General features: G+C 38.3%; 1 protein-coding gene across 3 annotated transcripts in view; it reads right to left on the bottom strand.

Annotated features, from left to right (window-relative positions):
• Positions 1-24,672, bottom strand: part of KHDRBS3 (KH RNA binding domain containing, signal transduction associated 3) — a 206,349-nt gene that overhangs the window by 113,005 nt on the left and 68,672 nt on the right. For all 3 annotated transcript variants that reach the window (XR_007918873.3, XM_089335748.1, XM_051844066.3), the window contains exon 2: positions 12,692-12,810. Coding sequence is in view for 2 of the 3 variants with exons in the window: in XM_089335748.1 (XP_089191874.1) it covers positions 12,692-12,810 (119 nt within the window). In the remaining variant the exon portion in view is untranslated. The remainder of the gene's footprint in view (positions 1-12,691; positions 12,811-24,672) is intronic.

Here is a 24,672-nt window from a genome sequence, read left to right as displayed (position 1 = left end):
TTCACCCTCCAATGGCCGCCGCAGCCAGCACGCTGCGGCCAGCGCACCGCGCTGATCCGATGGCAGGAGCCAGGTACTTCTCCTGGTCTCCCATGGGGTGCAGGGCCCAAGCACTTGGGCCATCCTCCACTGCACTCCCTGGCCACAGCAGAGAGCTGGCCTGGAAGAGGGGCAACCGGGACAGAATCCGGTGCCCCGACCAGGACTAGAATCTGGTGTGCCGGCGCCACAAGGTGGAGGATTAGCCTAGTGAGCCGCGGCGCCAGCCAGGTGGCAGGGTTTTTATGTGGTCTCTAGCTCTAAGATGAGAAAAACAGAAGCAGTATGTCAGCCCTCTGGAAATGGCACTGTGTCAGGGCTGCCACATGGAATCAGTTAAAGAGAGCTGCAGGTTACAGAGGACTTAAGGAAAGGACACTAAAAAGCATGAATGCACAGAGGTTCAGTACCACAGATAATAATTGAGAAAACAGTCATTCATCAGAAAGTTAAATTTTAGTAGCCCCAAACATCACAGTTTATCTGAGAGCTGGTTGACTACCCACAACCTTCTTTGCCCTGTGTGGGAGTCAGGTGGGGCAGGCTGGTGACCTCTCAGAGGACAGATATTCATCATTGTACCTCATTGACTGTCTAGAATAAGCAATGTTTCATGCATACAAAAGAGAAAGATGAATGTCAACCAAAATGAATGCCCAAAATATATCAATCACTACCCAAGACGTTAATTAAAATAAAGCCTAAGACACATTATAGAAGCACATGGATAAAAGTAGGTTTCTGGTAGACGGGTACTAAGCTGGCTGGTAATGTCTTATAATTAAGAATACTACAAAATGTAAGCATTTATTAAAACTTGTTAAAAAGATAATTCAGTAAAATAATCAAGTGCTGTGATAGCACAGAAAATGAGAAATGAGAGGATATAAAGAATCTGTTAAGAATGCCTGGATAAGTGCACAGTGACTCCTGTTGTTAACATAACAAATTCACACTCTTGTTTATGGCGTCAGTAATCACCCGAGGCCCTTGTCATGAGCTGCCAAGGCTAAGAAAGACTTTTGAGTTCGCAGACATCCATCTTATTTAGACAAGGTCATAGTCAAAGTGGAAGTTCTCTCCTCCCTTCAGAGAAAGCTACTTCCTTCTTTGATGGCCCGTTCTTTCCACTGGGATCTCACTCACAGTGATCTTTCATTTAGGTTTTTTTTTTTTTTTTTTTTTTTTTTTTTGCCAGAGTGTCTTGGCTTTCCATGCCTAAAATACTCTCATGGGCTCTTCAGCCAGATCCGAATGCCTTAAGGGCTGATTCTCAGGCCAGAGTGCTGATTAGGACATCTGCCATTCTATGAGTCTGCTGTGTATCCCGCTTCCCATGTTGGATTGTTCTCTCCCTTTTTGATTCTATCAGTTAGTATTAGCAGACACTAGTCTTGTTTGTGTGATCCCTTTGACAGACCTATCAGTGTGATCACTTGGACTAGTGAGATGGCATTGGTACATGCCACCTTGATGGGATTGAATTGGAATCCCCTGGCACATTTCTAACTCTACCATTTGGGGTAAGTCAGCTTAAGCATGTGCCAAAATGTATATCTCCTCTCTCTCTTATTCCCACTCTTATATTTAACAGAAATCACTTTTAAGTTAAATTTAAACACCTAAGAATAATTGTGTGTTAATTAAAGAGTTCAACCAATAGTATTAAGTAGAACAAAAAAAAAAAATACTAAAAGGGATAAAGTATTAAGTTGTCCATCAACAACTTATGGACAAGGGCTGATCAAGTCACTGTTTCTCATAGTATCATTTTCACTTCTACAGGTTTCCTTTTAGGTGCTCTGTTAGTTGTCACAGATCAGCAAGAACATATGATATTTGTCCCTTTGGGACTGGCTTAGTTCTCTCAGCATGATGTGTTCCAGATTCCTCAATTGTGTTGCAAATGACCAGATTTCATTGTTTTTTTACTGCTGTATAGTATTCTGGAGAGTACATATCCCATCATTTCTTTATCCAGTCTACTGTTGATGGGCACTGGGGTTGATTCCAGGTCTTAGCTATTGTGAATTGAGCTGCAGTAAACATTGAGGTGCAGATATCTCTTTTATTTGCCAATTTAATTTCCTTTGGGTAAATTCCAAGGAGTGGGATGGCTGGGTTGTATGGTAGGGTTATATTCAGGTTTCTGAGGAATCTCCAAACTGACTCCCATAGTGGCTTTACCAGTTTGCATTCCCACCAACAGTGGGTTAGTGTCCCTTTTTCCCTACATCATGTAGGATCTCTGTGCTTAATGTGTTGTTCAATGTGAATTAATGCTGTAACTAGTACTCAAACAGTATTTTACACTTTATGTTCTGTGTGGGTGCAAACTGTTGAAATCTTTACTTAATATATACTAAATTGATCTTCTGTATATAAAGATAATTGAAAATGAATCTTGATGTGAATGGAATGGGAGAGAGAGCAGAAGTTGGTAGGGTTGTGGGTGGGAGGGAAGTTATGGGGGGGGTAGGAATCCATTGTAATCCACAAGCTGTACTTTGGAAATTTATAGTTACTAAATAAAAGTTAAAAAAATAAAATAAAATAAAAGAATGCCTAGATAAAGTATGAGGTACAAATCTCTAGCTCTATGAAATTGTGAGAAAGGAAAGAAACCAAGCAGAACTAGTGGGTCCATCACTGCATTCCATGGTGATGGTAAATTAAATGTTCTCTCTGGGTTAGTATCTCAAATGTTCCAAGGCCTTAACTTAGGCAACAAGAATTCTCCCCACCTACTTGTCCTTGTACTTCTTAATGTCTGTGAATATAAACATATTTATTATCTATCTAAAAAGGCTATACCTGTTCTATCACTGGTTAGTATCTCACTACTTATTTAGGGTAATAGACTCATCATTAGTATACTGGATGTAGAGTTCCAGTTTAGACTAATCCTGTCATATCCATAATTTAATACGTAATTCCTTCTATAGAAGAATAAACTCTCCATCTTTCCTTTAAATTCGGTGGTGTCCCACTATTATTAACTTAATCCTTATCTACTATTACTCATAAAATGTATGTTTCCTCTGTTAGATTTTAAGTTCCTTTAGAATAAGAAGGACCCACATTTGGTTTATCATTTTTCCAACATAATGGTTCACCAATAAATACTTGTGGAACTAAAGCTTACTTGTCCCCACGTCAAATGCTACCATTCAACACAGATTTCATTGATTCTCTTTGCCACAGAGATTGTCACAACATATTAAAGCTATAGGAAAATTACTATCATTTAGATTTATTAATTTCCTGACAACAAATCAGTAAATATTACTGGTGTTTCAGATTATTTGATGTTGCTTCATCGTGTATATTTTAATACAGCATTTATTTCTAAATTGTAAACAGCTCAACTTATTTAGACATTTTCAGTTTATTCTAATAATCAATAAATTATGTAACTAACTTTTCCAGGGCAGTATGCGTAAAATAAAAAACACATACACAGGGGCACTCATGCATACACATATACAAGCAACACACAATCTGAAATAATCAACACTGCATTTTATCTCCATTTGCTCAAAGCTGGATACCCAGTTGTGATGGCTAGTAAAACCAAAAAAAAAAAAAAAAAAAAAAAAAAGGTAAAATTATAAATCTAGAAAACCTCAGATTACAACAGTTTAGCTACAATGTGAACGATTAACTGGAAAATTTAATGCCAAAGCAAAAACAAGATATGGATAAAAGGCCATTAAAATAGACTGTGTGAGGGATGGTAATATTCTGAATTTAGATACAATGATGGAATGTAGGGAGCAAAAGACAGATAACTGATTTGGAACTAAATGAACAGCATTTCAAGGATGGAAGAGGAAGAAGTTAATGAGGGAGAAGCAAGTAGGCAAAAACATTGTCCTCGTTTCTGGCAGTGGCAAATACACTGTGCTGTCATTTACTGAAATAAGGAACACAGCAAAAACCCCAGGTGAGTTAAGAGGAGAAGGTATGAATTTTAGTTATTCACACATCAAATCAAAGATGTTTGCCGGAACCCCTGAGAAGTATCTGGCTGGGATTTGGTATGACACTCAGAAAAAATGGTGACACATTTAGTATCAGTAAAGGAAGAGCTGCACACAGAAAAGTCAGATGGACTGCTAAACCTGACTTCATTCCACTTTCTAACAAAGCTTACGTTGTGTGTTCCTGGTTTCATATAATTAATGCTACAGTTCCTTGCTTTGATAAAGGTTCACAGTTCAATCCATGGTATGAGTTTTTGCCATTTTCCTCAAATAAAAACTGAGTCCTAGAAGACAGTTAACAGATTTCTGTTGCTATAATACCAAAACCAGTAATTCATAAAGAATATACAAGTTTTGGGGCTGGGAAATCCTTCCCAAGAGCATGGCATTAGCATGTGGTGAGCACCTGTTGCTGCATCATCATTTGCCAGAGGGCATCACAAGGCAAGAAAAAGCAAGAGTGCTAGCTGGGGTCTGGCCTCCTCTTCTTACAAGGAAACTAATGCTTTGCATCATGAAGTCCTCACCTTCATGACCTCAGCTAATCCAAACTACTTCCAAATATTACTAACATACACATTAGGGGATTCTGCTTCTAACACATGAAACTTCAGGGACACATGCAAGGGACTAAATTCTGTGCACATTTCTTGTCTCCAATACCAGTGCAGTCATCCAACTTTCAGTTGATTCAATCTGGTGATCCATGGGGAACCAGAACCAAAACAAATGTACACAAATCTTCAAGATACATAATCCAGTAACATATTGCCAAAGCACTACAAACAGTTTTATCTTTTGGCTCAGCAACACACTGAAACCTATTCTCTAACAAGTCCCCAACAAGTAAGCAAAGACATGATAGAGTTTTACATAACAATATTCGTAATGGAATATAATTATAGTGCTTAATGATCAAAGTATATCTACTAGGACTTTTTTTTTTTTTTTGACAGGCAGAGTGGACAGTGAGAGAGAGAGACAGAGAGAAAGGTCTTCCTGTGCCGTTGGTTCACTCTCCAATGGCCGCCACGGCTGGCGCGCTGTGGCCGGCGCACCACGCTGATCCGATGGCAGGAGCCAGGTACTTATCCTGGTTTCCCATGGGGTGCAGGACCCTAGATTCTTTAGGGTGCTTTAAGGAGTCTATATATGACCAAATTTTAAAATTAGTCAGCTGAGAAAGATCATAGCAAAACAAAATGAGAAACATGAATGCATTCTTCCATGAACCCTTTAATATATGCTTGGTTGTTTGTATATTCCACATAGTAAATCTAAGTTCAAGTGCTACTTTCTGGCTTAATAATTAAGCACTTTATTTCAAATGTTATCACATCAGTAAATTCCGACTTAACTAACTTTTCCAGTCTCATGACACATGGTCTGTGTGTCACAGGATCCCAATAGCTCAGAGACCTCAGAGAACAGAACCAAGGCAGCTTCTGAAAATGTATTCTTCCTATCACTACTTGAGCTTCCCTCCAATTCCTACATGAGAAATGAGGTTGGCATACTGCACACTTTAGCCCAGCAGTTAAGGCCCTCAACATCAAAGTATCTGGGTTCAATTTCTGGCTCTGGCTCCAGCTCCTAGAGAATGTATATTATGACAAAACTATGCATGGACTTCAAGTTTTCCTGCATGAAAATAACCTTTTAATTCTAGTTTTCTATTAATGAACTAACACTCTTGTAGAGGTCTTCACAGGCAAAATGCCTTATCCCAATGTAGTCTTGGCACTCCCATCAAATCCACTCCATTTAGACACCACTGCATAACAGTCGTTAGAGTTTATTCACAAGAAAGCTATGCAGCACAGTTTCCATAGCTTAAACACTTAGAAAAATTGGCTGGCGCCCTGGCTCACAAGGCTAACCCTCCGCCTGCACCCCGGGTTCTAGTCCCGGTCGGGTGCTGGATTCTGTCCCGGTTGCCCCTCTTCCAGGCCAGCTCTCTGCTGTGGCCTGAGAGTGCAGTGGAGGATGGCCCAAGTGCTTGGGCCCTGCACCCGCATGGGAGACCAGGAGAAGCACCTGGCTCCTGCCATCGGATCAGCGCGGTGCGCCGGCCGCAGCACGCCAGCCGCAGTGGTCATTGGAGGGTGAAACAATACAAAAGGAAGACCTTGCTCCCTGTCTCTGTCTCTTACTGTCCACTCTGCCTGTCAAAAAAATTAAAAAAAAAAAAAAGAGGAAATAGCCTTTAAGGGTTTGCATATTAAATAACACATATATTATGGTGAGTGCTGAAAATAATTCTCTAAGAGAAAAAAATGTTCAACTAAGGGATATCATTTTATTAGATGGAGTCTCACAAACAGTACCATCTCACCACAGAAGCCAAAAGTGTTCAGTCAACATCAATTCCTCACCAAGTTCTACTCTACTCATGGCTATTCCAAAGGGGCAAGTCCTGTCCATTTCTTCCAGCTCAGTCTATTAACGGACACAAGCAGGAAAGCTTTTCCTCACACCTGATGGCTGTGCTATATTATCCTTTATACAAGGCTGTCTGGAGACTTGCAAGCTCCATTATCCTACACAGAAACATCCTTTCCCGGTACTCTGAAACTGGCTGATTTCTAGACAACCTGCTTTAGACGCTCTGAGGACTTACGTAGCTGCTACTCTGTTAGACACAAAGAACTTAATTTCAGTCTAACATTTAAAATATGAGATTTTATTTCATACATTGTACTTATATTTATTTCACACACAACTCATATACACAAAGTATTAATTTCAGGAAAGACAGGGCATTCCTGTTCATCTACCTATCGAATATTCAGCATATTAAACATAATGGATCAATCCATAAAGATTTCCATAAGCTACAGTTTGTCAAGTAATGAGTCTGTCTATGTAGCATTTATAATATAATTTTCTGTTTACAAACAGTGTATATGCCCAGTTCTGCAGGTAAGGCTAAGTAAGCTCCTAAGAGGCTGATCATCTATAGATATCAACTACAAACTAAAATCTGAACAAAATATAAAACACAACTTATTAGAAGTCCTTGAGAGTGATCAAACACATGCAGATTCTAAGAGAGAGTCAAAAATTAAAAAAAAAAAAAAAGGAAACAGCATAGGGCGAATTTACTAATTTTAGGCCTATCAGCCTGAGTGGCTGAGTTTGAAGAAACTATATGATGGAATGTGAGAGAAATACTAAGACAGACAGAATGAGAGTTGGAAACCCTTATATTTTGTGTAAAAAAAATTGCCAAACCCTCTAGCCCATTCCTGGTACATGTCAAAAATTAAATGCAAAGTCAAACTAAGGAAAGAACTTAACTGAGCTTGAACTCCCCCCAACAAAGTTTGCAGTCTATATCCAACCAAACGAATTAACTCCTAAAGCAAAAATTATCAATAGTCCTCAGGGAAATATAACAGAAAACTGGGCCCCCATAATGTACATTAATAATGTACAGAATTTTTAAATTCTAAATTATAACATGCATAGAACTGGGACAATATGAGTCTTTGTCATGATAAAAATTATCAGTGCATAACCTCCTAACTGTATTCAACAGCATAAACAGTATTTGCAATGAATGGAAAAATAGAATTCTCAAAGAGAAAAAAAAATATATATGTCCATGGGTATATGCATCAACTGTATTTTCTGAAATACTTTTAATACCTCACAAAAAGTAAATGCACTTGATGAAGTTAACAGCAAAATGAAGAACACATGAGAATCAAAGTGTTTTAAGATATAACAGAAGTGAATAAACCTGAGGTAAAGAACAACGATGACAACAAAAAACTAATAAATGTAGAGAGAGCCAAAGAAACTGTGAGAATAACAAAAGGTCAGAAAAATTAATAATTTAAGTCTAAAAATGAGAGCAAGTGTCAGAAAAACATACTTGGGGGGGAAGCTGATTAAAAAAAATAGAAAAATTCCATTAAAAATACAATCAAATTTTCACACAAGGTGAAACAGAAAATCTGATTAGTGGCATATCTTTAAAGGTATTGAATACCTCCAAGATTCAGGCCAAGAGAGCAGCACTGGTGAATGCTATCAAATACTTAGGAAGCAATTACACCAATCTGGCACACAGTCAGTCTTTTACAGTAAGGACAGATGTCTTCTCCATTCATTTTAAGAAGCCAGCACTAACACTAACGCCCTAATCTTACAAAATTGCTAATAAACAAATTGTAATTCATGAAAATAGAAGTGATGAATACAACACAATATAAAAAGTATATCACCATTAAGTAATTTTTAACTCAGGAACACAAAGAAACTTCAATTTAGAAAAATAAATATTTAAAATTTACTACATAAAAAATGAAAAGAAGCAACAGCCATTTTCATTTCAACATTCAGAAAAAGCATTTTATAAAACTCAACACCTATTCAGGATAAAAATCCTCAGCAACATTGCAACTTAACTTCTTATAATAAATAGCATCCATAAAAACCTATGCATGATTTCAGTTTTAAGGGGAAACTACTACATGTTTTCCTCCTTGACTGGGAAAATGAAATGATTCCAACTCTCAACATTTACATTTAGTATTATACTGGAGATAATAGCCAAAACAGTGTTGTCAGTGCATAAAAATTATAAAAAAAAGTGCATAAAAATTGGAAAGGAAAAAATGTTTTTTGCAGATGTTAAGATTATTCTGTATACAACAAATCCTAAAACAAACCCCTTACTAGAAAAAAATAAATGAATTTGCCAAGAAAACAGTTAATACACAAAAGTTCACATTAGAAATAACACATTTGTGGTAGGAATGCAAACTGGTTAAGTCACTATGGAAGTCAGTCTGGAGATTCCTCAGAAACTTGAATATAACCCTACCATTCAACCCAGCCATCCCACTCCTTGGAATTTACCCAAAGGAATTTAAATTGGCAAATAAAAGAGATATCTGCACCTCAATGTTTACTGCAGCTCAATTCACAATAGCTAAGACCTGGAATCAACGCCAGCGCCCATCAACAGTAGACTGGATAAAGAAATTATGGGATATGTACTCTCCAGAATACTATACAGCAGTAAAAAAAAAATTGATCCAGTTATTTGCAACACAATTGAGGAATCTGGAAAACATCATGCTGAGTGAAATAAGCCAGTCCCAAAGGGACAAATATCATATGTTCTTGCTGATCTGTGACAACTAACAGAGCACCTAAAAGGAAACCTGTAGAAGTGAAAATGATACTATGAGAAACAGTGACTTGATCAGCCCTTCTCCTAACTGTCAAGGAGCAGCTTACTATTTTATTCTTTTTAGTATTTTCTTGTAACAACAAATACTATTGGTTGAACTCTTTAATTAACACACAATTATTCTTAGGTGTTTAAATTTAACTGAAAAGTGATCCCTGTTAAAAATAAGAGTGGGAATAAGAGAGAGAGGAGATATACATTTTGGCACATGCTTACTCGGACTTAACCCTAAGGGTAGAGCTAGAAACGTGCCAGGGCATTCCAAATTCTATTAAGTTGGCATGTACTAATGCCATCTCACTAGTCCAAGTGATCAGTTTAAGTTCATAATTGATCATAGTGATAGGTCTAAGAGTCAAAGGGATCACATAAACAAGACTAGTGTCTGCTAATACTAACTGATAGAATTAAAAAGGAGAGAACAATCCAACATGGGAAGCAGGATACACAGCAGACCCATAGAATGGCAGATGTCCTGAACAGCACTCGGGCCTCAAAATCAGCCCTTAAAGGGATTTGGATCTGGCTAAAAACCCCATGAGAGTTTCTCAAGCATGGAAAGCCAAGACACTCTCACAAAAAAAAAAAAAAAAAAAAAAGAGAGAGAGATCTCTGTGAGTGATATCCCAGCAGAAAGAAGGGGCCAACAAAGAAGGAGGTAACTTTCTCTGAAGGGAGGAGAGAACTTCCACTTTGATTATGGCCTTATCTAAATAAGGTCAGAGTTTGTGAACTCAAGAGGCTTCCATAGCCTTGGCAGCTCATGACAAGAGCCTTGGGTGATTACTGACATCATAAATAGAGTGTCAATTGTTAAATTGACAACAGGTGTCACTGTGCACTTACTATCCATGTAGGATCTGTCCTCAATGTGTTGTACTATGCAAATTAACGGTAAAGCTATCATTCAAACAGTATTTTATACTTTGTGTTTCTGTGTAGGTGTAAACTGTTGAAATCTTTACCTAGTATATACTAAGTTGATCTTCTGTATACAAAGGTAATTAAAAACGAATCTTAATGAAGAATGGGATGGGAGAGGGAGTAGGAGATGGAATGGTTGGTGGGAGAGAGGTTAATGGGGGAAAAACCACTATAATCCAAAAGTTGTAGTTCTGAAATTTATATTCTTAAATAAAAGTTTAAAAAAAAGAAATAAAACATTGGAAAACAAAAATTTAAAAACATTTAATTTACAAAAGTGCCAAAACACAGAGAATATGTAGGGATAAGTTTAACAAAAGGCATACAAGACCTTTACCCTGAAAAGTACAAAACATTGGTGACAGAAATTAGAGGAGATTTAACCAACTAGAGAGAAATACCATATGCAGTTAATAGCAGACTCAGTTTTCTAAAGATTTCAAATCCTCCCAATGTAATTGCAGTCATAATCCTAGCAGATTCTTTTGTGGAAGGACTCCATTACTTAACTTAATGTCTTACAAAATATTCTACAGTAATGTAGGCAAGGTGGTATTGGCATAGAAAGCCATAAAAAAATGGCATCTTTCCAGTTTCAAAAGTTACACTAATACATTGAGGGAACTTAGGTTTAGAAGCTAGGATGAATTTATAATTCATTGGTTAAAAACTCTGCAGCCAGGATGTAAGACAATGAAGCTAATTAATTTCAAACAATAGTAATCACTTGACAGGTGAAATCTCCTGAAAAGTACTAATATGTGAGCAAGAAATGGTCACTAAAATGTTACTGTATTTATAACTATAGAACTTGTGGCAAGTCTTTATCTGAGGAAAGTAGGAAACCCAGCATTTTACGCGAGCAGACAGTTATTAAATAACATAACTTCCAGATCTTGATTTTCTCAAAAACTCAAAGTAGTCTTAGAAACTCTTCTTTACTCCATTGAGAATATGGATGTCATCTATCTTTTAAATATTGTTAATAATTTTCTCTGCTTAAAAGCATGGGAAAATAGAAGAGGAAAACAATGAGTTTCATATAATAGATAAGAATTTTAAACATATATGAAATAAAATAACCCAAATTGAAAAGGAAAAAATAAATAAATATAATCAAAAACAAAACAAAAAGCAATAGAACAGAATAGAAAGTTCAGAAATATACCCACCATTTATATGGTCAGCTGTTTTTCCCCAAAGATGCCAAAACAAGCCATAGGAAAAAAAAATATCTTTCAACAAATAGTGCAGGAAAAACTGGATACTCATATGGGAGCATATGAGAGTGGGAGGGGTGAACTTGACCCCCTACCTCACACCATAAACAAAAACGAATTTGAGATATAGCACAATCTTAAAAATAAAGGCTTCTTAAAATGATAAAACTTTTAGAGAAAACATAGGAAAATATAATATATAAATGACTCAAATATTTCCTTGGGATTGGTCAAGATTTTTAGTTCACAAATGGCAATAACCATAAAAGAAAAATCTGATACATTTGAAATTATAAAATTTACAACTTCTACTTTTCGCAGGACTCCTTACAGAAACAACAGGCAAACAGGAGGCAGGCCAAATCTTCACAAAATATACATATAACAAATGACTTGATTCTAGGATATATAAAAAGGTCTAACAACCTAATGATAAAAGACACACAATCCATTTAGAAACAGGCAAAAGATCTGAACTTCACAACAGACAAGATATTTGAATACCCAATAAGTATAAGACAAATTACACAAAATCATTAATCATTAGGGAAATAAAAATAAGCATAAGAAATTACCAAAAATTCAAATAACTAAAACAAAACAGACATGACCAAATACTTATGAATATATGAAAACAACCACAACTTGGACACAGTGTTTGTAGAAAAATTACAAGGCATATTACATTGGAAAAAAAAAGTATGGGAACTCCTGTAAAACTAAATACCAAGCAATGTCAATACTAGGAATTTACTCAAAAGAAATGAAAATATATAACCACAAAATGCCTTGTACAAAAATATCCCCGGCAATTTAATTTTCAATAACTGACAATTGCTGAGGAAAATAGATCAATAAATTGTGATATAGTCTGGTAATGGACTATTATTCATACAACAGTATGCATGGACCACATATATAGACGATTGAAAAAAGACAAGACTTAAATACAATTGAAATTGATATTTTTCAACATTTTATGTGCAAAGCACTGTGCTAAGTATTTAACATGCATAATCTGTCTTTTTAACCATCCAATTTCGTATCATAAATGAAGAAATTGAAGTAGAAAGAAGTCAGGCCCCAAGTCACTCTGCCAGTATAATCATTATATGTTTTTTAGGGTTCTATAACTTATACTAAAGTCAAAGACAAGAAAAAATCACTAAATTAATTTTAATTAACTTTAAAAGTACAGTGTGGAGAGGGGACAAGAGAGTAGACAACTCTTAAAATATCAAGCAAAACATAAACTAAACGTCTGTTCCCTTAAGGATTAAAGTCAACACACTTGCGTGTAGACCTCGCTGCCTTACCTTAGGGAACTGTTTTACAGGAATTAACACTTTCTGTCCCAGCTTCATGTTCTTATTAATCACCACATCAATGTACTTTTCTTCATCCTTGCCTTCTCCTTTTTGAAACTTTTCTATTTCTGTGGAGGCAAAAAGATAACCATGAGTAGATGACTCGGGACTGTAAAGTCTGGAACATCTGGTTAGCTCTGTGTGGCAGGAAATCAAACACAGACACACAGATTACTAAATTGCTACGCATTTTTAAGCGACACATTTTCTGTTTTACCATTGATTCTTCAGAAATGGGAAAAAATACATGTATCATGATTCTACGAAGTCAAACCTCAGCTGTGTATGCTTAGAGTGGGGAGTACTGGACTAGATAACAACCACAAATGCAAAAAAGAGTTCCCCAGGGGGCAGAGGTTGTGGAAAGCATGTTAAGCCAGCAACTGCTATGCCAACATCCCATACTGGAGTGCCCTGCTGATTCAAGTCCTGGGTGCTCCACTCCAATTAAGCTTCTTGTAATGCTCTGGGAAGGCAGCAGAGGATAGCCAAAGTGTGTGGACACCTGTCACACATGTGCAAGACTACGACGAAGTTACTGGCTTCAGTCTAGCACAAGCCTGGCTGTTGAGGACATCTGGGGCATGAACCAGTGGGTGGACGATATTTATCTATCTATCTGTCTCTCTCTCTGTTGCTCTGCCTTTCAAATATAATTAAATGAAAGAGAGAGAGAGAAAAAAGGAAAAAGGGAAGGGGCGGGGCCGGGAGGGAAGAGGGAGGGAGGGAGGGAAGAAAAAGGAAGGGGAAGGGGAAGAGGGAGGGGAGGGGAGGGGAGGGGAGGGGAGGGGAGGGGAGGGGAGGGAAAGAAAGAAAGAAAGAAAGAGAGAAAGAGAGAAAGAAAGAGAGAAAGAGAGAAAGAGAGAGAGAGAGAAAGGGGAGGGGAGGGGGAGGAGAGGGGAGGGGAGGGGAGGGAAAGGAGGTAGGAAGAGAGGGAGGGAGGGAGGGAGGCAGGCAGGCAGGGAGGGAGGGAGGGAGGGAAAGTAAGTAAGTTAGTTCATTCTTTGAAGCCTTCTGGACTCCAAGAGAAAGACTGATTACATAATGAAAAAAAGGCAGCAACCACTGACACCCCTTTTTAGCAATCTTACCTAAGGCTCATACAAGCAAAAAGTGACTCTAATACAGCATTAAAAGCCTTGAATACCTAGAATACCTTCCATCAGCCTTCTTTCCCAGGCAAATTGTGCCACCTTGCACATGACCCCTATCAACAACACACCAATGTCTTTGCTTTGTCTGTGAATTGTCTCGGTCCTCGATGGGATAACAGGAATAGGAGAATCAATCACTCCCAACTTGATACTCAACAAAGCACAAGTAGCACAACTCTACAACTACTCAAAAGAAAAAACAACAAATGTGTTAGCTTTCATACCAAAACGTATATTCCTATGAGGCAAAATCTCTTATTCAACAAACATCTACTACTAAGTACCCACACATTATGTGCAAGCTCCAAATCCCAAAAAATACTAAAATTATGCCTCATTCATCTTATGTCCTACGGCATAGGTGTTTGAATGAATGTTGAGTAAATGAGTATATGGACTGTTATCTCAAACATCAAGTGCAAAATATCTATGTTCCAAGAAGAATAATTATCAGCAAGTACAAAGTGCTAAAGATGGCATCAGTTGTACAAATGAATGCATATATTTTGCTTGTACAGCTAGGAATATTTAAGAATCTAACATGTGCCATCCCTGCACCAAGCACCTGTCTTCACACTAAAGCTCTGTTCTTAGGACAAAAAAACAAAAATGGGGGGCAACGTGTGGCACAGTGGATTGAGCCACCACCTGCAATGCCAGTGTCCAATATGGGTGCCAATTGGAGTCCCTTCTACTCCATTTCTGATCCAGCTCCCAGCTAATGCACCTGGGAAAACAGTAGAGGATGCCACCTATGTAGGAGACCTGGATAAAGATCCTGGTCTCAGCCAGGACCAGTTCTGGCAGTTGTGGCCATTGGGGGAATGAACCAAGAGATGGAATACTGATCTCAATCTCCCGCTATCGCTCTCACTCTCGCTCTCGTTCTCTCTCTCTGCCCCCTACGTTCTCTGTAACTCTTTCAAATAAATAAATAATTTTTAAATTAAAAAAGGGGGGATGCTTAGAAAAATAACTTCACAAAAAATGGCAAAGGTAGTATTTTATTCTATTTAAAGATTTATTTTATTTATTTGAAAGATATTGGGCATTGCATAAAATAGTCCCTAACAACATGGTGCCTGGTGGATGATCAGGGGGCGTGTCTGCCACCTCTGGGGTTAAACCCCGTGAGATCGGACCACTTGCAGGGATAGGTCTGATTTATTTCCAGACACGTGGACAGTGCGTGATCCCTATACCTCACTTAAGGTGCCCCTGTGCATGGTCCACCCCTGCTTGCGTGACCTTTTCGCTGAATGGCTCCCCTACTGCGCATGTCCTTCGTAAGCTTTATAAGCCTGTACACTTCCTCAATAAAGCGGTTCTTGCTTCAACAGAACTCACGGGTGCTTGCTGTGGTGTGCCTGGCCGTCGACCTTACCTCTACCATTCGCCTTTTCGGGGAGTGCTTGTACTGCCCCCTGCTGGTCAGGGGACAGTCTCAGGCTTAAGACCCCAACAGAAAGACAGAGTTACAGAGAGAGGTAGAGACAGAGGTCTTCCATCCACTGGTTCACTCCCCAGATAACCGCAACAGCCGGAGCTGCACTGATCTGAAGCCAGGAGCCAGGAGCTTTCTCTGGACCTTCCACGTGGGTGCAGGGGCCCAAGGACTTGGGCCATCTTCTACTGCTATCACAGGCCATAGCAGAAAGCTGGATTGGAAGAACAGCTGGGACTAGAACCCACGCCCATATGGGATGCTGGCACTTCAGGCCAAGGCTTTAACCCGCTGCACCATGGTGCCTGCCCCAGCTAGTATTTTAAATCCCAGGTCTGTCTGTTTCTAAAGACAGCATGCCACTGCAGTCTCTCCCACCACATTTTATGTTTTATTTCACAGAAAAGAATATTCTCATGGTATGTCTGGATAAACAGAAGATGTATTTAAACTGGAAGTATCTAGATTATGGCTTTTGTCACTGGTAAGTAGCCATGGTCCTAAATACCGCTGGAGAACTTTTACTCTGTCGAATTATGTTGTCCCTCAACTTTTACTAAAATATTCTCCATTTAACATAAAGATTTTAGATGAGCAACAAGAAATTGTTACAATTTAAAGGACATGAATGTTGGGGCCAGTGCTGTGGTGTAGTAGGCTAAGCCTGTGATGTCGGCATCCCATATGGGCACTAGTTTCTGTCCCGGCTGCTCCACTTCTGATCCAGCTCCCTGCTAATGGCCTGGCAAAACAACAGAAGATGGCCCAAATGCCCGGGCCCCTGCCACTGATGTGGGAGACTCAGATGAAACTACTGGCTTTGCCCTGGCCCGGCACCTGGACCACTGAGGCCATCTGGAGAGTGCACCAGTGGATCAAAGATCTCTCTCTCTCTCTCTGCCTCCCTTCTTCTCTCCCTCCCTCCCTATCTGGCTTTCAAAATAAATATAACTGAAATAAGCAAATAAATTTACAGCTTATGCCATAGTACACACATGCAGGTTTGCACTAGCTGGACCTTTATTAAGCACTATGCAGCAATGGAAAAAGCCCAACCCCTTTCACCGGGGCCAAATCAACCTGTTTTATATCAGGACCGCTCTATTTGTCTCATGCTTTTGGTCTCTTTCCAACTAGGTAATCCAGAATTGGTCAAAATTTTTACTTTAAATAAAAAGACGGTTCAATCAATAATTTTGTATTTCCTATTTGAGGACTGATGATTAGAAATTGTTTTATGTTTTCAAAAAATGTAATGTACAAAAATGGGAAATTATAAAGATGACCTATAAAATCTTGGGAGAGATGTTTAATATTTATTCCTGTCCCTCACATGGAGTTTCATATTCCCAAACCCTTGCTACCACTCACCTCATCTTTCCTGGTGGAGGGAAGGTACTTGACATCCACTAAGATGGATATGACCCTTTAGTTAGGAATAACAATAGAAGACCAGCCAACAGAGGAGATCCAAATCAGATTTTCAAAGTCAAATGCATAGGGGATTTGACTTTCACTAATCCCCAGATTACATTTGGTATCACACTGCTTAACATACCAATTCCATCTCCAAGCTCAGAAGTAATAAGCAAATGTGTGATTAAGGTTTTAGATAATGTAGGGGATTAAAATGCTATGTTTTTAAACCAAGGACATCAAATTTCTATCAGGTCAGAAATATGGATGATTTCAGCAATAAGTTGTGTTGCTTTTACTTGTTCATTTGCTTTTTTTTTTTTTTTTTGCCTTGGTTTGATGCAGAGATGATTCCTAAGCAACAGTCTTGTCCTCTTTTGAACCCATGAAATACATAAAAAATTTAGTACTAAGCCTCTAAAAAACAAATAATCCTTGGATGTTGAGTTAAATTTCTAATTTAAAAATTCTGGTAGTGTCAACTTTTACTAAAATTGATTAACTTTTCTCATGCATTCAAACATGCCTACTACATAGTATTTTTCCAGTCTTAGCAATTTTATTTCCAGAAATTTGCCCTACAGATATGCTAGGATCAATGTAAAATATTAATATAGAGTTCTCTACTATAGCATTGTCATTAACAGCAAAACACCAGAAACTGCCTAAATATCTATCAAAAAGGGATTGGTTATGAAGTAGGCAGGCATACAGGTTAAAATCCATTAGGTTTGTGAGCTGGAAGACCACGCCTTCGCCATGCCACTGTGTGACCTCACAAACTACCTGATACCTTTGCCAAGTCCCATGTGACCTCATGCCCCTACCTGGCCACACCTGAGTGCCCACCAGCCAATCAGGTTAATTAACCATTCCCCTTTGGAAGTGGATTAAAAGCCTAGGACTTAGTGTGTCCCCCCTTCTCTTCTTTGCCCTGGCCTCTTGCCAGAAGGGGGCTTGCTGTAGCCCTGTGCCTCCAAGGCGCGCCTTCGGGCCACCCGCCCTAGGCTTCTTGGCCTAGATGGTCTTCCACGTGGCTGGTTCCTGGTGCTCGTGGCTGGTTCCTGGTGCTCAGTATGAACCCAGATTTACCCCTCTCTCTCTCTTAGATAAAGCTCTCACCTATGCATCTTTCTCACTAAATAAAGGCTTAAAATGTACCATGCTGCCTCGTTTATCTGCACCAGTATTTAGAATTCTTCTCTAAATATTAGGCAAGAATCCTCTTGGGCTTATTAATATTGGAGATTTATTAATAAGCATATGGTGATATCATATGGCACCCCAAATTCCAGTATATAAATTTTAGGGGTCATTCCCAATATCAGTTAAATCAGCTAGGACACATCCATAAAATGAAATAGCATGCAACTATTGCTTCACAAAATTAGGAAGCGTCTCATGTTCTGACATGGAAAAGTCTCTACCAGACACACTGTTTAGTCAATAAGCACATTCATACATACATGCCCATGCTCAAATACACGTGCATACAATAGTACAAGAAAAATAATGATATATGTTCCTATTATTTTTCATGCACATAAAAGACCCCCTATTGTTACATAACACACTAACAATAGATACCTATCTGGCATAGAGGGAACAAAGTTACCAGGACGCTGGAACAGGAGACTTCACTATATCACTTTCTACATTGTTTCAAATTTCTGAATCACGTGACTATTTTATTCCTTTAGATATCATGAAATATGTCAAGCTTTTAACACATTTTTTAAAAATACTAAAACCAAATAAAATACAAGTATATACAGAGATGGCCATGTGTATTTTATGTATTAACTGGAAATGTATAAAAGTTTTACTCTCATAGTAATTCATTCAAATTCATTATCTTATCACTGAAACTGTAATGGGAAATCTATAGGAGTGTTTAGCTCACTTGCTGAACAGAGCAGTTCTGAAAATTATAAGCAAACACATTTTATTTTGATAATCCAATGATATTTAAATGTAATGATGTTCACCTGGAGAGTTGAGAGTAGGACGCTGCTGGCATCTATCCAAAAATTAGTCATTAAGTTTCGACATGTTGAAGAAAACAGTGTTAGGCACTGGGAGTATGGATAGCATAAGGCGCATACACAGACAAATTTAACACTATGTAGAGCGCTGCAGAAAAGAAACAGATTGGACTTTTAAAAATTAATCTGAAACTAGTAAATCTGTGCTAAATTCTTCAAAGATGAAAACTGGACACAGTCAGACAAAGATAAAGCGATGAATTCTGCAGCAAAGTGAAGCAGCCTTGTTTAACACCAGCTCACATTCACTCACTTGCACAGTCGCTTTGTGGATCTTTACTAAGTTATAATATTGCTCCTCCCCTTTATCTTTTAACAACACAAAAAGGAATAAATCAGGCAAATATTAAACACAAAATCCCCAGATTAAGTGAACAAGCTTAGACATGAACTCGATTTCCTGACCCCCAAATCCTGGGCTCCTGCCGTAAGATGAAATAGTTAGAGAAAAGGAGTGTTTTTGCTTGAAAGTGGAGGAGGAGAAATTGGGACAGTATCATGAAAAAGGTCAAACACTGAATGTCATGATGAGAAATTGACATTTAGCAAAACAGGGTAAATACTTACTAACACATGATGAGAGTCATGCTTAATAAAAGGTAACCTGGCAGATGAATAGAAAATGGAACTCACAAAATGTGGAAAGAGATAATGCAGATTAGAACAGCTGGATAAATAAAGTCATCTGCCTGAATAACTCAAGAATGTATTTAGTTTAAAAGTGGACATAAGACAAACAATAAAGTAAGGAGGCAAACTCCTCAAAGGGTACATTGAAAAGTCTGAGGAAAAATGAAATTAAAAGATATGTTTACTTTGATGCAAAGACAATTTTAAGTCCAAGCTTATTTTTCATAAAATTTCTGAAGCCTTCCCATACGCTTGGATTTAAAATATCTTGCAGGAGCCAGTGATGTGTCCCAGCAGGTAAAGTGAGCATCCCTTATCGCAGTACCAGTTCAAGTGCCAGCTGTTCTGCTTCTGTACAGTCTCCAACTTACCACCAGGGAAGGCAGAAGATAGCAGAAATACCTGGGTCCCTGCCACACATGCGTGAGACCATGATGGGGTCCCTGGCCTCTGGCTTCAGCCTGGCCCTGACCTGATGCTGCTCGCACTCAACCAGGGGGTGGAAAACGGATGCCTCTCGCCCTGCCTCCCTCTACCTTTTGATCTCCCTGCCTTTTAAATAAACCTTCAAAAAATAAAAGTTTTCCCATCAAAATAAAATTTTTGCACCATTTTCCACCAACTTCTTAAAGTGCCCTCATACTTAAGGAAAGAAAGTCTCAAATCCACCACTGAACGTAAGCATACAGAGACACAGTGTGCTCTTCCCCTCTTCCTGTCTTCTCTGTCTTCTAACACGAGCCACTTTGTCCAGAAGTTCTGAGCTCCACATTCATTACGCTTGGGCTTCTGAACATGGGGGCAAGACTGGAACACTTCCATGTTTGTTTTTTTTAACTCTAGAATACTTTTGATACCTCTGCCTGAATTCCTCTTCAAAGAAAGGCTATCTTCAAATTCCTGGACTACTAGGTTAACCAAAACATGACACACACCACATGTGCAGCTTCCTAATTAATAACTGCCTTCTCCAGCAGACGGTTAGTCATCCCATTTTTTACTGCTTTCCTAGAGCATTACATGAGGTACGGCTCCACAGACACATGCTGAAGAATGAACGACACTGACTCATTACAAGCAACATGCTTGCAGATAGCTTTATCTTACAGTAATCTCACCCAATTTACCTCCACTATTTCCTAACAATAGTCAAGGAAAACTAACAGTTATCCAGCGTCCAGCACTGTGACACGAGGGGTTAAGCTGCTTCCTGTGACACCAGCACTCCATATTTGAGTGCTGTTTTGAGTCCAGCTACTCCACTTCCAATCCATCTCCCAACTAATGCGCTTGTGAAAGCAGTGGAGGAAGATCCAGCCACATGGGAGACCTGGATGGGGTTCTAGGCTCCAGGCTTGAGCCTGGCCCTTCCCTCGCCATAGCCATTTGGGGTGTGAACCAGGGGATGAAGATTTCTGTCTCTTCCCCACTCTTTCAAATAAATGAAACAAAATTTGAAAAAATTATTAATTAGAGAATAGATTTCATTATTTCACATATACGACTTTTGACATATACTGATACTTGCTGCTCTTCCTGCCTTCCTGGTGCCACTCTGTCCTTCCTTATATTTTTTTCCTTTTAACTTTTTCAGTAAGATAATTTCAAGTTATTTTATAATCACATCTTTATACAACTCCACCAAATAAAGAATTCAACAAGGAGAAAGACCACTATTCCAAAGCAGTATAGACATAGACTATAAACAATAATCAAATCTCAATATGTCAATTTCACTCATATACATTTTTTGTAGTCTCTATATATGCTACCACAAATCAGAGAAACCATGGAGTTTGTCTTTTTTGAGTCTGGCTTATTTCACTAAGCATAATGACCTCTAGTTGTATACATTTTGTTGAAAAAAAAAATCATTATTTTTTATGGCTAAGTAGTATTCCATTAGGTATATATACCACATTTTTTTATCCAGTCATCAATTTATGGACATCTCGATTTTATTCACATCTTGTGTACAAGAAAAAATAGAAAATATTTTTCCAAAAGTCAGAAAATTAATAAGCAACACAATCAAACTCAGGGAAAACCCAGTACATTTTCACAACAAATTCCATCAAGTTATAGGAATATTTTGCTCGGTGCTGGTGCTGTGGTAAAGCAGGTGAAGACACCATCTGCAGTGCCGGATCCCATATGGGCACCGGTTCAAGTCCTGGCTGTCCCACGTGTGACCCAACTCTCCGCCATGGCCTGGGAAAGCAGTAGAAGATGGCCCCTGCACCTGCGTGGGAGACTGGGAAGAAACTCCAGGCTTCTGGTTTCAGATTGCCTAGCTCTGGCCACTCCGGCCTTTGGGAAATAAACCAGCAGACAGAAGATCTCTTTTTTTCTCTCTCTCTGTAACTCTCCCTTTCAAATAAATAAGATTAAAAAAATTTTTTTTCTTTAGCTAACATTCTAATCAAGTGTTTAATATACAATGTTTATATCAAGTGAAATTATACAAATTTTACAAGTTAGATCCACAAAAATATGTAAAAGAGAAGCTCAAAAAATAATGGAAAATATAATTACAACAAAAAATTATAAAATATGAATTCTGTGTACCAATGTAAGATCCACCAAGTTCAAAACAATTTTGTAAGTGATAATACCAGTCATTTACTCCATTTCTAAAGAACTGGAGTCCCAGGGATTTACCCATTCCAATGTAGACTCTTACATTATTAACTGACAGAAAACTGGCACCCTTTAAGGATTTGAGACAATAACAAGTCAGAAGGAATCATGTAACTTTAAGGTGGATGCCTAAAAACTTCATGGAAACTCTTGTAAAATTGTCGTGTCTGATGAGAAGAATGAACAGGAGAATGATCATGTTGAACAAAGGGCTTTATGGTTCTTTTGAGCGTTTTTCTGTTAAAGCTTTGGATAATTTTGTCAAAACACTCACATAATAGTGAGATGCCATTGTTCGTTGGCCCTCTAGAAGGTCAACAAGCAAAATTCCCTGAGCATCCCTAAAAACTGATGCTATGACCTTTGCTTTTGACCAGTCTGCCTTTTTTCTTTCTTTCTTTTTTTTTTTTTAAGCTGGACCACTTCCACCTCATGGCAACCATTGCTTTGACTGTGTTATTTCTTCAGGATTGTATTCACAAAGCCATGTTTACCACTTATTACAATTCTTTCAAGAAATGCTTCAGGATCTTGATCCTACTTATTTAAAACTTCATTGAAAGCTCTGCTCTTTGTAACTGTTATGGTACCCAATGAGTAGAAAATTTGTTCAACTTTTAATTTGTTTAATCAGAATTCTGTAAGATGAATTCAACTGAGATGCTTAGAATCTTTCTTCTGTTCATCATCAGGCCTACTCAATTAGGTTATAAACAGAATTAATTTTTCCTTATAAATTGACGTAGATGGCCTGCCACTGTGGGCTTCATCTTCTACACTGTCCTGTTTATTTTTAAATCAGGTTATCCCCTGAGAAACATTAGTATATTGCCCCATAAACTTCATAAAATGTTGATGATCTCACACTCTCCTACCCAAGCTTCGCCATAAATTTGGTATCTCTTCTTCCATTCTCACCAGAATTCATGTTGCTCTTCACAAACTGATGTCTTTTCCTTCCTAGCACCTCGAGCTACATCTTGTGGATACACGTTATAACAGGTCAGTAAAAAGCTGTTCTGGTGCAAAGAAGTTTTGCAGTCCACACATAGTTCTCATAATACATTTTCCACGAAATTTCTGAACACCTTTCAAATTAAAAAGTCAATTAATTCCTATGCTGATTCCGTACTGAATTTGTGCTTGACTGTTTGCAAGTCTTCCTATTCTCAGAACCTTTGCTCTTTCCCTGCATGAACGACACTAAGAACAATACGCTAGAGGGAAAACAGACGCCATTTAAATTGGTTAATCTGGAGAGATTTTAATTAAGGGACTCTACATTAAGGTGAAAATAGCCCAAATAATATCAACAAAAAATGATGCAGTATTTGGGGGTTTACAAGAAAGGTGTGGTTACCCCAAAGTATGAGGCATAGAGGCAAAGGAATGAAAAGAAACAGACTATACGAACAGGGTTGCTTGTCCCGGGCTACAGCGTTCCAAAGGAAGGCAGGCCAATCTGTGCTGATGCAGGAGGGTGGAAGTCAGAGTAAACTCCCACCAATCTGTTCGTGACCACCAGTGGGTGTTAACACTGTTAAAATCCAGAGGGTAAGGCTGTCTGCTGATCTTGTCCTAACCCCCACATCAGCTTCCTAAGCACAGAGCAGGGCAGAAAGGGGTGGAAAGAAGACCCGGTGAGGCAGTAAGATCCCCAACCCTCAATCTCCAGCAAACTGAAGCAATTTTTACAAAGACTTTCTGATACCTCTTTTATATACCAACGATTCAACCAGAGCTCACCATATTTACAGTTACACATTAAAATTCTGCAAGTTATACTCATAAGTAATTATTATTACTTTGTTGACACTGACTCACCAAGTATAGGGCTGTGTGCTTGATTTAAATTATCAGCTTATCCTAAGAATTTTATGGTCATCTTTCTCAAGAGTAAAATTCCCAGATTCAAATGGTTAAGAAGCTTGCCAAAACTCAAGAGGCTTCTGTGGCCATGACAGCTCATGACAAGAGCCTCGGGTGATTACTAACGTCATAAATGAGAGCGTCAATTGTTGGGTCAACGACAGAAGTCACTGTGCAACTACTCCCCCTGTAGGATCTCTGTCCTTAATATGTTGTACTATGCAAATTAACTAGGTGAAACTACTATACAAACAGCACTTTGCACTTTGTGTGTCGGTGTGGGTGCAGGCAATTGAGATCTTTACTTAGTATATACTAAGTTGATCTTCTGTATATAAGGATAGTTGAAGATGAATCTTGATGAAGAATGAGATGGGAGAGGGAGTGGGAGATGGGATGGTTGCGGGTGGGAGGGGAGGTTATGGAGGGAAAAGCCGATATAATCCAAAAGTTGTACTTTGGAAATTTATATTTATTAACTAAAAGTTAAAAACAAAATAAAATATGCTGTGGAATGAAAAAAAAAAAAAGCTTGCCAAAGGACAGATAGCTAGTAAATATTACAGTCAGGATTCAAATCCAGAAATATTTGACTTTAAAGTCCATACCTTTCTTTCCTTTTTTCCTTAAATGATAAAAATTACTTGACAGAAAATTTACCACCTTAACCACTGTTGAAAATTTTTTATTTGAGAGGCAGAGAGAGAGTGTGTGTATGTGTGTTAAACTGAT

Source organism: Oryctolagus cuniculus, chromosome 6 (genome assembly GCF_051225735.1).
Source record: "Oryctolagus cuniculus isolate XC-2025 breed Fujian yellow rabbit chromosome 6, ASM5122573v1, whole genome shotgun sequence".
Taxonomy (NCBI): Eukaryota; Metazoa; Chordata; class Mammalia; order Lagomorpha; family Leporidae; genus Oryctolagus; species Oryctolagus cuniculus.
Note: the sequence above shows the minus strand (reverse complement) of the source record. Positions and strands in the feature narration are given on the sequence as shown.